Source organism: Hemicordylus capensis, chromosome 3 (genome assembly GCF_027244095.1).
Source record: "Hemicordylus capensis ecotype Gifberg chromosome 3, rHemCap1.1.pri, whole genome shotgun sequence".
Classification (NCBI taxonomy): domain Eukaryota; kingdom Metazoa; phylum Chordata; class Lepidosauria; order Squamata; family Cordylidae; genus Hemicordylus; species Hemicordylus capensis.
The window spans coordinates 87,633,692-87,647,237 of NC_069659.1; the positions used below are offsets into that span (position 1 = coordinate 87,633,692).

A 13,546-nucleotide genomic window follows, 5' to 3' on the forward strand; every position below is an offset into this window, starting at 1 on the left:
CATGGCACACTCTAAAGGTTACACAATATGTTGTGTACAGTCGTAATTCACAACTCAGTGGTGATTTTTATTTATTTATTTATTACATTTATATACTGCCCTATCCAAACAGTGCTGGGTGGTAAGGTCATCATTTTCGTTGTCATTACTGAAAAAAGATTGTCTTTATTGTAAGTATAAATATTAAGCTGTCACTATTGATTTAGTATGTGCTTTTTAAATAGGTTTGCTTGGCTTCAGATAAAATATAACTATGTAATTAGCTGTGATACTTTGATTGTTCCTTTACATTTTACTGATATATTAATAGGTCCATCTGAGTGGGTTAAGTGTGCACACAAGTTAAAACAGAACATTCCTAGAGGTGATGTTTAAATCTAGCAATTTCAGGCATTAATCATACATCTCTTTATAAGAATAATGGCTAACAGGATGAGGAAAATTATTAAAAGCAATCCCATTAAATTTGAAATTTTCATTTCAATGGGATTACACTGAGTTTTCCTTATATCATGTCAGGCAATAGCTGGAATTATGATTTCTCATCACTTAATTCAATATGATTTCAAAAGAGTAAAAAGTGATCCAGGGGCAGCCGAGACATTAAATTAAGCTAGCTTCTGTCCCAAGTAAATTAGTAGAAAGCATAATTAAATTAGTAAACACAGAGCGGGGGAGGGGGTGGGTGGACTTTGCTTGAGGAATAATTAGTATTGCTTTTGAGAAGGGAAGTCCTGGATTACCAACAAGGTGATCTGGCAGAAAGAATATATTTGGTTTTTCAAAAGCTTCTTTCAAAGCTTCCATATGAAGTTCCTCCATTTGTTTTAAACTAGAACAGCCAGCAACTACTTGGATCTGTCTCCAGCATTAAGCAGGACACACAGACTAGGGTTGCCATATTCTGGCTTTCCAAATCCGGGTGCCTAATTTGCATGTTATGTAAACTGGCTTGAAAATTATTTTTGAGCAGAATAGTGACTGCACATTTTGCTCCATAACTTCGCTTCTACAAGGCTAGAGCTTAGCTCCCTCCCGCTTTCTTTCTTTTTTAATGAAAGCTGAAGTCTCTTCACCCAGGCTTTTAATTAATATTGTTTTAATTGTTTTAATGCTGTTTAAAAAATATTCTTTTAAAATTTTACATTATTGTAATGTGTTAATTTTTTTCATTTTTGTCTTGACAAATGTTTTACTTTGTTTTTATTCTGTTGTAAACCACCCAGAGACGTACGTTTTGGGCGGTATAAAAATGTTTTAATAATAATAAAAAATTTAAAAAGTCCAGGAGAATCTGGGCAGGCTAAAAAAGAATAAATAACCAGCTCTCAACACATGTAAAAATAATCAAATACATCTGTATGACACATATGAAAATACATGTAAAAATACATATATTTTTCAATTTCTCATTTTGAAGACATCTCGGACTGTGTGTGGACACCTGCATATACTGGTTTCTCATTTTCTCATTGTATTCCATAATTCTACTTGGTATTTTGTTATTGTATTTTTATATGTATTTTTACATGTATTTTCATATGTGTCATACAGATGTGTTTGATTATTTTTACATGTGTTGAGAGCTGGTTATTTATTCTTTTTTTGTTCACGGGTCTTGCATTTTCTGACCTCTCCTATTCCGTGGACCCCAGTTTTTTCCCTTACTTTATTAATGTGCAGCAGAAATTAGACTTGCAACAAGGTACCTAACTAACTAGAATGTGGGTATTCCTCCCATGTAGGACAGCCTCCTAGGGAGGGCTGAAGGGCAAAGGGCCAGGTGCTGATTCTGTCAGGCACCAGGTCCTGACACTAGGTAATACTATCCAATTTGGCTTTTGTTGCACAACCTAAAATCAATCTCTAGTTTGCTAATGTAAAGACTCCAACAACCCTCTTTACTTCTGTTCTTTCAAAGAACTTCTTTGCCTCACAAGAGACCTGTGTGTTCTGATTATGTGCTGGAGAAAGATTAGAGTAAGTGTTGGTTTTTATATTTAAAGGGGAGGGGGCAACCATTATTGTTTCTTTGTCCCAATAGTCTTTCGCGCAACCTCAGATCTGCTTTTTCACTTAGCACAGTCTAACCTTATACCTCCTGCATTCCATCTTAGGACTGTTAGATGCAGATTTTGGGGATTTTCCATCATGTCCCATTTTTCTCTCCCCCTTCTCCCTTGTTTTGTTTAACATCGAGTCTGAAGAAGAGTTCTGGTGAAGTTTGCTTACTGTTTTGTGACATGTATGTATAATGTTGGTTCTAATAAAGGTACTCCTTTATTTCCCTACTGTAACTTTTGCATTTCCCTCTGAAGAACCGACATGATCACCTATAACCTTTGTCTATAGCAGAACAGGAAACTGGACCCAAACTCCTAATTTAACTGCTTAGATACTGAGAGACTGACTTTTCTCTTACGTACTTGCTCTCCTTAGATGTTAATAATTAGTACCAGTACCTGAACAATACAATTGCTGTAAAAGACACAATCTTGGAACGTGGGTAAGGCATTTATAATCAGGCTAAAATATTATTGCAGTTGTCATTTTAACTATAGGGGGAAAGTTATTTCCTCATTAAATGTAACACAGCTAAATATTTTCTAGGTTACCTAACCAAACTTCTGCAAAATCACACTGTGTATGCCTGCGATGGTGATCGTTTGAGTCTGCAGTGTCCGCGACATTCAACAATAAGTGTCCAATCTGCATATTACGGGCAAGCTTACCCATTGTGTAGTACACAGCAGCCTGAAGTCACGATGAAAGAGCCCTTAAACTGTGTGGCATCTACTACCTTGCAGGTATTACATATTGTAATATATTTTTAAAACTTTAAAATGCTTCCTAATAGTTATCCAGTTCCGTAGCCAAAGGCAAGATTAATTAATGTTCTTAGTGCTACATCTGGAATATAACGGTGTGTGTTGTGGGTGGAAGGATTAATTTGGTCTTGCTTCTGAGTAAGTTAGTATTTCTGCAACTGTGTAACTAAAGCCATTATCCTCAAACTAAATCCTTCCATTCCTGGGTCCCTGCTGAATACACAGAGCTAATTCATACTATCATTGTGTATATGTCTGTCTGTCTGTCTGTCTCTCTCTCTCTCTCTCTCTCTATCTCTCTCTCTCTCTCTCACACACACACACACACACACACACACACACACACACACATTGTTATGTGTGGTTTATAACTTTCTGAACAATACAGACTTAAAGTATCCAACTGTTTAATACATATTTGGCTACTTAAACAAAACTGGTTGCAGTTTGCTTGCACAGTACAAATCTTCCAAAACTGAGTTGAACAGTATATTGCACCTGTAATGTAGGCCTCACAGGATCTGTTCGTCACAAACAAATTATAATCCAGCATGGGGTGTTGAGATGGGGAAGAACAGGAAGCTAGCCACATATTTGTTGGTTGTATGAGCTGTCTGACTTCTACTCTGCCAAGCAGAATGTGACACAAAGAGCCTAAAGAACAAGAATGACCATTAAGATTCACAACCAGTGGCTCAGTGTTAGTTTTGTGCCAGTCCACTCGTTTTGATAGAGTTGTTTTGTGTAACGGGTTTCTCTATACTCCTCCTCAAGGACTTAAATCCAGGCTGCCAACACAGAAATTCCGACTCAGACTTCCAGGCAGCAGCAGAACGTAACTTGTGGACTAACTTTGATTAGGATGATTGAAGATTGCCAATAATACACATTATAAAACACAAATCAGCCAGGTCTGGTGATGAACTGTATACTTGTGCCCCGCTTCCCACATATCTGTGACCCACATGCCATAGTCTTTGAACATAAGAACATAGTCTTTGAACATAAAAACAGCCCTGCTGGATCAGGCCCAAGGCCCATCTAGTCCAGCATCCTGTTTCACACAGTGGCCCATCAGATGCCACTGGAAGCCTACAGTCAGGAGTTGAGGGCGTGCCCTCTCTCCTGCTGTTACTCCCCTGCAACTGGTACTCAGAGGCATCCTGCCTTTGAGGTTGGAGGTGGCCTATAGCCCTCCGACTAGTAGCCGTTGATAGACCACTCCTCCATAAAGGAAGCTTTGTTTTGACAGTCTTTTAAAAAGCCATCATATTGACTTGGGGCTCATCCACTTGGTAATTTTTCAGCTTCAGCGCAAATCTCCATGGGAGATATGTGTAAATTCAGCAGGCCATTTGTTGACGATTTGTGAAAAACCCATCTGTTTCTCAGTAATACATTTAAAGTAGTATTGTATTGCAAACAGATGAGTTTTTCATGAAGTGTCAGCAGATGACCAGCAGATGGTACTGCGTGTTTGTTTATTTATTTAAAACATTTATGCCCTGCCCCTCCAGTACACTGTTGCTTGGGGCGGCTCACAACAATAAAATAGATACAATATACAATGAAAGTGATAAAATTAACCAAATTAAGTAAACAAGTTAAAAGTCAGGCTAAAAACCACAATCAGTATTAAGTTTCAAATTAAAAGTTATTTTAAAAGCTAAAAATTGAGAATTATAAAAACTAAAGAACCTACCAAATATAACCAAAGATGGAGCATTAAAAAGCCTCTTCTAAAAGATGTGTTTTTAGATGTTTTTAAAAGACACTGAGTGAGGGGACATGGCAAAGCACTTCAGGGAGGGCATTCCAAAGTCAAGGGGCCACAACTGAAAAGGCCTTGTCTCTAGTCCCTGCCAACTGGATCTCTCTTAGTGGCAGGGCCTGAGACAATGAGGGGAGGGCCCTGGCAGGTTCATATGGGTGAATGTGGTCTGGCAAGTACCCCGGCCCCAAGCTGTGTAGAGCTTTAAAGGTCAAGACAACCCTTGAATCTAGCCCAGAAGTTACCAATGAAGCTGCCGCAGGATGGGTGTGATACATGAAGTGACTTATGGCCACGAGTATCCTTGCAGCAGCATTCTGCATCAGCTGAAACTTCTGTGAAATACTGTGAATTTGCAATACATCCTTTAACATCATTTAGACATGTATGTCTTGTGGAAATTTGCACTGAAGTTGGAATAAATTACTGTGTGGATAACCCTTGGAGACAGACATTTTACTCCTGTTGTATTAATCCTGGCAGTTTTGTTATCCATGCTGGACAAATCAATTTCTAAGGTTTAGAGGAATTTCAAAAAAGCTCAACATAAAGAACAGAAAAGATTATTTCCTCAACAGAAATTATATCTGGCAATTGAATGGGGTTCCTGATCTTGAGGGACCTCTACACTGTGCCATCCTTAAGCCTGCTGATTGGGCCAATTAAGGCATATTTGGGAGTTAACGAACAGACTGGCTTAGAAGCAACCCCACTACTCTTCTATGCCACCCAATATTTCATTTTTAAAAAGAACAGAAAACGAGACAGGTATGAGTTTTCCTTCATATTTCCTAAAGACACACTGCCTCAGAAAAGCTCAGGAGTATAAGGTCAGGGGCCTTAGAATGCCACAGCTGAAATTTATCATGCAAATAGAACTAAGAGCATGTGTTAATAATTGATGCACCAAGGTGATCTCCTGCTATGGCAGGTAAAGAGTGCTTTTACTGAACCTTATTTAGCTTTGGAATGTTTTGGTGGTTTTTCATAACAAAAACAAAAACATGGGAAAGACTATGCTTACACATGGGTTACACTACAGCAAGGCTGCTCAACTTCGTTCCTCCTGCAGATGTTGGCCTACAACTCCCATAATTCCTGGTTTATTGGCTGCTGTGTCTGGGGATTATGGGAGTTGTAGTTCAAAAGCAGCTGGGAGGCCTAAGTTGAGCAGGCCTGCACTACAGCTACCAACTCTGACTGCAGCTGTTCCTGGAGATATTTCCCCTTAATATATGTCATAATATTAAACCAGGATTGCTTTCAGTAGTGACCTGGATATTGCTTATGATTCCTGCAGACTCCAGGTCAGTCCTGGTGGGTTGGCAAACCCCACAGCAGTTCAAAAGTTAATGAACACAGAACTGTTAGATCAAAGGCAAGGCCATTTCTTTATGAGCTGTACAGCAGGATTTCTACATTTTATTGTTTTCTGTGGTATGGTTTTGAAAAAATGAGGACAGGCAATTCAGTTTTTAAACAGTTTCTCAAATTAGTGCACTCTAAATATCCCGGGTGGAATTAGGATCCTGAATATGCTCACATAGGAGGAGGCCCGAAACACTACTTCACTCACACTTAACCAATGAAACCATTGATGGAGATGCAATCTGCCTAGTTTTCAGTGAGTAATGAGAAGAACTAGATTTGACATGCTGCTGAAGCCACAATTTGAGGGGTCTGTACTGATGTAGTGCATTGTTGTTTGTGCTCATGGTGAAGGATCCAGACAAAGGGACTTGTTTGCACGCTTCAGTCCAAACTGGAAAACTGTCCTGCCATGCACAGGGTGGCCATGTTTACATGCTTATATTTACATTAAGCCTTATATTTACATGTTTAAGTTGTTGATAATGTGGCATGTACATCGACGTTTTGCACCAACTATCCTAATGACCACTAGGGGCATTGGGAATAGAGATAATGAGTAAGGGTCTCCCTAGCTGTTCTCCCTGTCTCTACTCTATGACGCCTGATACAACTCTTCAGATATTTCCTGTGCTGAGTCAGGTTTAGGTCTTTCCTCTCCAAAGTGTACTTCACCAATATATACTTATTTAATTCTACAAGAATCTCCATGTGTCTTCTATAAATAGCTGCAACAACTAAACTCTGAAACTACTCTGTAACTGGAGTGGGTAGCTTCTTTAGTGCTCTGCTAATTAACTGGGGGATCAAAATTACAACCTCCAACACACTGAGTAATGAGAAGAACTAGATTTGACATGCTGCTGAAGCTGCTGAAGCCACAATTTGAGGGGTCTATATTGATGTATTGCATTGATGTACTGCATTGTTGTTTGTGCTCACGGTGAAGGATCCAGACAAAGTGACTTGTTTACATGCTTCAGTCGAAACTGGAAAACTGTCCTGCCATGCACAGGACATGTGGCTACGTTTATGTGATACAATGTTTTAAGTGTTATATTTACATGTTTAAGTTGTAAATGTGGCATGTTTTTATAATTTTGAGTCCTTAGGTAACTCAGTTTATGGCCACTGGGTTCCCTCCTTTTGAAAAGACACACAGAGAGAGAGACATACAGACACTTCAGATGGTACAGATAATCATACTTAGTTTATTCTGAGATCTTCATACCAGAGAATGAAGAAGAGGTAAAAAGCCATGGAGGCCATTCCCACAATCAAAAACTATGTTCTACCCAGATGTGGGAGCTGTGTGTGCTCCCAGTTTCCGGTTGCGTGGAAACAAGATAAGAGGAAGACCTAAGGAGAAGTGATTGTGTGGAAGACAGTAGGAGGAAAAGCTACCCAGGTTTTCTTCCTACCTTGTTTCCACACAATTACTTCTACCCAGGTCTTCCTCTTACCTTGCTTCCACACAACCGGAAATTGGGAACACACAAAGTTCACAAACCTGGGTAGAACACAACAGTTTCTGATTGTGGGAATGACCTCATGATATCGCAAAACCATACAAATTTTTAAGTTGCACAGCCTTTTGCTCCATAGGTAATAAAAACATGTAACATCTGTTTTTTGATCCATAAGTAATAAGATATGGAACAGCATCTGTTCCACTGTTCGCTCTAAGAGGGATTCCCAGGTGTTGTTGACTGCAGTTCCCAGAATCCCCAGCTGCAGTGGCTTTTCCTTGGGGATTATGGGAGTTGTAGTCAACAACTTCTGGGAATCCCTCTTAGAGGGAACACTGATCTGTTCACATGAGGCAACCTTGCAACTGTCCCAGAATAGACCCAGTGATTCCAACCAAATTCTAGAGATGTGCATGAAGCGTTTTGTGCACATCCAGGGCAGCAGAGAGTGGGCACTTTAAAAGGAGGAAGGCAGGTCTTACCTGCCTCTCCATTGCCCACCCCTCTCGCCATCCCAGAGTAGTGCTGTTTGTTTGAAGCAGCTGGGATCTCTGCTGGCTGCATTTGCTTAGGAACAGGGAGTTCCCTGTTCCTAGCAGGAAATGGTGTTTGAGCATGTGCGGACATCACCTTGAGTGTTCAGCAACACTGAGCACTCAAGATGGTGTTTGCACATGCTCAGGCACCATTTCCTGCTGGGAACAGGGAATTTCCTGTTTCTAAGCAAATGCAGCTGGCAAACAGAGAGCCTGGTCATATCCCACCATATATATATTTAAGTCAGTTGAATCGCAGAGGAATGACAACTTGCTCTTTCAGTGGTGTTCAGGTTCTCATGTATAGGTTCTTCTGTATCAATTGTAACCTTTGTTATTTCCCATCAACATTCTTGATAAACAGTTTCTGTTTTCCATTATAATCTTGTAATATAGAAGAGATATAATGTTTACTTTACAAATCAAATATAGTATGTTGATTAAGTGCAATAATAATTATATATTTGTAAAGTGAAGATTAAACATCATCAAAAGTGAAGATATAAGCAAGTTGTTACTTCAAGAGTCCTTGGTTGTGGTCTTCTTCTTGCAAGTATAAATTTATGTCTATTAAGAATCAGAAGTTAAACCAATGCATGATCCTAACTGGTATGAAATTTCTGTATTTGTACGTAATAAAATGATGATGATTTCCAGCCATCCATTAAAAGTGATTATCTGTAAAGCAATCAGCAAACACTGTCAACTAATGTTGGCCATAACAATTCCATCTTCTGGTCAAAGCCAAAATGGCACCTTCTTTAAAGAGAAGTGTTCTTTTCCAAGGCTGAAATCCTGTGTGTTTCATGAGAGTAATCTCCATTGAACACAATGGGACTTACTTAAGCATGCTTAGAAATGTGGTACACGTGTTAAGACTGATACCATTTCTGAGACGGTATGCTTTTAACAGCCACACTGTAAAAAAGAAATCGATGTATAAAACGTTTTGCATCTCCATGCTATGAAAGGTTTTACGGCTTTTATAGAGGGGTCTGGTGTTTGTAGCAACATTTTAAAAACCTTAATTGTTATAAGTAAATTGTTTCAGTGCTATATGACTGTAGTTTAGTAAAATATCCTAACTTTACACGCAGCAGAGTTGGTTGGAATGGAGGGTTTCCAAACATTACTTGTATGTGCTGCACTGTAGTGAACAGCTGAAGAGTGACCTTTGGACCATGTGAAAGTACACTTGTCCGCTTAAAAATGTAAGGGTCACATCTGTCCTTTGTATCCTTACAGGCATGACATCAGGACTTAATTTGGCCTGTTGAATCTTTGGGGATTTAGTGAGGCTTGCACAGAAAATTATTTGAATCCATTCATCTCACTTCCCAAATGGCAACTGCAGATGAAAACAATATACAGTAATCTTTTACAGATATGCTCACATAGCACTCAAGTGAAAGATGCATGTCTGGCCCTGTCTTCCAAAAAACTCTCCAACTCTCTCATAGCTCAGACACACACACACACACACACACACACACACACACACACAAAACCAAATTGTTGGACATAAACTGTGATGATCTCATTCTACCCACACTCTCTGGAACAGACTGAGATCTGCATAAACCAAGAACAGTATTATTTTACAGAAAGAACAAAGAATGTTATACACGGGTTTTTCAATTAAAAAGAAAAATCCTTTCTAATATGTGCAAGTCCTGTCTCTGGTTAGAAGTATATTAATAGCAAGATATTTTTGCATTGTCAATTCAACACTGAAGCTAACTGCTCTTACAAAAAAGAATGTGAAATATGAACAGATGTTAACGGACAATGATTCTGGTTAGTGCAAGGAGAGAGACCTGAACATAGTAAGGACTAACTGTTGGGTTATTCAGGTTATGATTATTTTAAATTTTTTTGCTCTTGGGTTCAAATTAAAAATGTTTTTGATTGATTGTGTTCCAAATATTCAAAAGAATGTTTTTATATATGGACACATTTCTCATTCACTTTTGAACCATTATACATACTTGAGCATTAGTTTGCTTTTTCTATTTTTTTTTTTTAACTTGCATGGTGGGGATGGACTTGCACAGTGTAGGCAAAGTTGTCAGCTTTTCTAATTTCTGATACAAGAGGCACTGCTTCCAGGAATTAGAGGATAGTGCCTTATAACAATATGTCATCAATATGTCATCATGCTAATAATAGCAGTAAGTTTTATGAAAACCTGAAAGCCTGATCAATTCCTCTTTTTTCATTTATGTCAATAAAAATACATTAGGGATGAATTATGCTCCAAGTAAACTTAAATTATTAACACATTTCAAAATATCATTTCTGTCCAAGATTTTTTATTCACTGGCAGTGTGGGTGAGATTAAAATTGGTAACCCCAACAAAAGTTACTATCAACATTTTTTATTGCAGGATTAAGACCCTCCCTGCCAAAAGTAGTCAATCATAGGACAGTTTCTACAAATGACAAATGCTAGAATAGTATAGCAAAATTTATAGCAAAAGTAGTCAATCATAGGACAGTTTCTACAAATGACAAATGCTACAATTGTATAGCAAAATTTAGTGTCCTGTTTTTCCGACATGTGTGCCACTGTATATAATTCAAAAAGTGTCCCTTTGTGAGGTTTGAATCTAAACCTAAACTGCAAGCTCATACTATTGATTTATAGAAACTACTTTGGCAGAGATTTGAATTCTTCCACATGGACCAACTCTTATCTCTTAAGAGATAACTTTTAAGAGACCAACTCTTAAGAATCGGACTCTTAAGAATGACTAATTATGAGCACAATATGATATTGTCATAACAACAATGAGCTTGGACTTAAAGTTGGGTACATTTGAAACAATGGACCAGCACTTTTAAAAACTTGACTTTCTGTTGTTGGCACATTAAAGTACCCACATTAAAGTACCTTGGGTACTTTACAGTACCCAAAGTATTGAGTAAATGTAAAGTAATGTAAAGTACACATTAAAGTACCTTGGGTACTTTAATGTGTCGACAACAGAAAGTCAAATTTTAAAAAGTGTTGGTCCATTGTTTCAAATGTACCCAACATTCAGTCCAAGCTCACTGTAGTTATGACAATATCATATACCTGTATTGTGCTCATAATTAGTCATTCTTAAGAGTCCGATTCAGACATTATGTTGTATGGATGATGTATGGATGTCTGTATACTTGTACATGTTTTTCCTTCTTTTTTTGTCTGTATGATTGTACCTGTGTTTATTTTAAAAGTGAACTGGGTACCTCAAAGCCTTAAAATGCATGGTACAGATAGGAAGTGTGCTGCACCTTTGTTCTACATAATGTGTGATTAACTGTACCTGTGTACTGATTGTACCTATGTACACTGCACACTCATTGTGAAGATGTTGAACATAATATCTGAATAGGCTTCAACATCTTGCTGAACTGAAATGTTATTGCCAGCTTGTTTCATTCATGCTTTAATTTTGCACAGAAATTCAAAGTTTGCCTCAAAAAACATTGTATTAGAACCACAGCAGGTAACTTTACCAGTGTGCCAGGCAGCCAGTAGATAACTGCTATCTTGCAAAGATGTTAAAAATGTCAAAGTCTTATTTTTTTGTATAGCATCATAAACTGTTTTTCAAGACCATGCCTTTTCACTCATTGTTTTAGAAAGTACTAGATGAATGCCAGAACCTGAGAGCCTGCCACCTCCTTGTCAATAGTCGGGTTTTTGGACCGGATCTATGTCCAGGAATCACTAAATACCTCCTAGTCTCCTTTAAGTGCAAACCTAGTAAGTAAATTGTAGAACAGGCAAATGTGATTGTTGTGTGTGTTTCACTAACTTTTGGGGGTGCAGTGCCAGCACAGAAATCTGCATAAATCTATGTGAAGCTCTGAAATGGAGTCACCAAGTCACTGTACCAGAATCTCTGGGTTTTCCTAAGTGTGTTGTTCTCCATTATTCATACAAGTGCATGTGGTTCATTTCTGTCAATAAGAACCTAAGAAGAGCCTTGCAGGATTAGACTCAAGGTTTATCTAGTCCAGCATCCTGTTTCCCACAGTGATGCACCAGATGTCTCTGGGAAGCCCACAGGCAAAAGATGAGATCCCAATTGACCAAAAAGTAGCCCTGCATCTATTTGTCATATCTGACATAGTAATTCTGTAGGTATTAAGAAATGATCCCCTCAAACATACTGTCATGATCTAGCATGTTTTACCTGGGCAGAGGGTATGGGACTGCCCCCAGGCCCTGGGCAAACCCCACTCTATGGGATCAACCATTGATTCTTGCAGCTGGAAGAGTATAAGAAGTAGAAATGTGCATGAATTGATTTTTTCTATTTGATTTGCACCCTAATCGAATCACCCCTGATTTGTTTTGGGTCCGAATCTGGCCAGCTAGCACAGGGGTGATATGTTTTGTCCGCAAATCTCCCCAAACAGGTACCCAAATCAATTCACACAGACAGCAGGCGCAGGCAGTGATTCTCTCAGCAGCAGGAAGGGGGTGAAAAAAATTATCTTCTCTTTTCCTCAATCAGGAAAGCAGGAACAAAAAGTAGAGAATCCTCTCTAGGCAGCAGGCAAGGCAAGGCAAAGTTCCTCTGGCTCTCTCCTCCCACAAGGCAGAAAGGCAGAATGGTGGCTGGCTGCCACATTTGAAAATCCCTCCGAACTCCCTCGACCCTTGTCCCTTCTTTGACCCTTCCCCTAGCCCAGGCTTCCCCAACCTGCGGCCCTCTAGAGATTGCTGAACTACAACTCCCAGCATCCCTAGCCACAATTTATTGTGGCTGGGTATGCTGGGAGTTGTAGATCAGCAACCTCTGGAGGGCCGCAGGTTGGGGAAGCCTGCCCTAGCCAATCCAGGGTTAGTCACCCCTGGCAACACAAGATTTGAATGGAAATGAACCAATCTGAAACCAAGGGGGAACTGCCAGCCAGTAGTTGCACACTGTAAATCACCAATCTGAAGCTTGGGAGAGTGGGTTTTTAAAAAAATAATCCTGACACAAAATTGAGATAGCAAGAGAGACTGCCACACAATTGAGGTCTGAATCCACAAATTTTTCAGGTCCAAAATCTGGGCGATTAGTTTTCTACCTGAATCTGACCAGCTAACACAGCTGCGATTATTTTGTCCACAAATTACCCAAAACAGTAGATTTGGGTACAAATAATTTTGTATCCAAATCAATTTGCACATCCCTGATAAGAAGCTTCCTGTCCGAGGCAGCCCTTGTATTGGTTTCAAGATCTCCTTGGTCCTTGTCTGGTTTTTCCGTGTTTGGTTTTTCTCTGGCTTGGCTACTTGGCTTCTCTGACCTTTGGCTTATGGCTTGATTCCCTGTCTTCTGGTTGGTCTACCCGGCTTGAACTGGACTTTGTTCTTGACCTATGATTTGGTGGGTGATCCTGGTTGTTCTCCGTTTCTGATCCTCACACAATTTCTGTCTTATCTCCTGGCCCTGGTTCTTAGCTGTTTGTTTGACTCTCCGGATCCTGGCTTTGAGGCCTGCCCAATCTAGAGACAGCCTGGCCATGACTCAGCCTTCACCTGGAGATCCTAAATCCAGTGAAGGGGGCGGGGGGCACCTGTTTTAG

General features: G+C 39.3%; 1 protein-coding gene across 9 annotated transcripts in view; it reads left to right on the forward strand.

The window, feature by feature from the left end:
- Window positions 1-13,546, forward strand: part of EVA1C (eva-1 homolog C) — a 99,444-nt gene that overhangs the window by 51,306 nt on the left and 34,592 nt on the right. For 8 of the 9 annotated variants that reach the window (XR_008319341.1, XM_053308860.1, XM_053308861.1 and 5 more), the window contains 2 exons: window positions 2,611-2,807; window positions 11,603-11,726. The exons of the other annotated variant lie outside the window; for it this stretch is intronic. Coding sequence is in view for 7 of the 8 variants with exons in the window: in XM_053308860.1 (XP_053164835.1) it covers window positions 2,611-2,807; window positions 11,603-11,726 (321 nt within the window). In the remaining variant the exon portion in view is untranslated. The remainder of the gene's footprint in view (window positions 1-2,610; window positions 2,808-11,602; window positions 11,727-13,546) is intronic. 9 annotated transcript variants of the gene reach the window in all.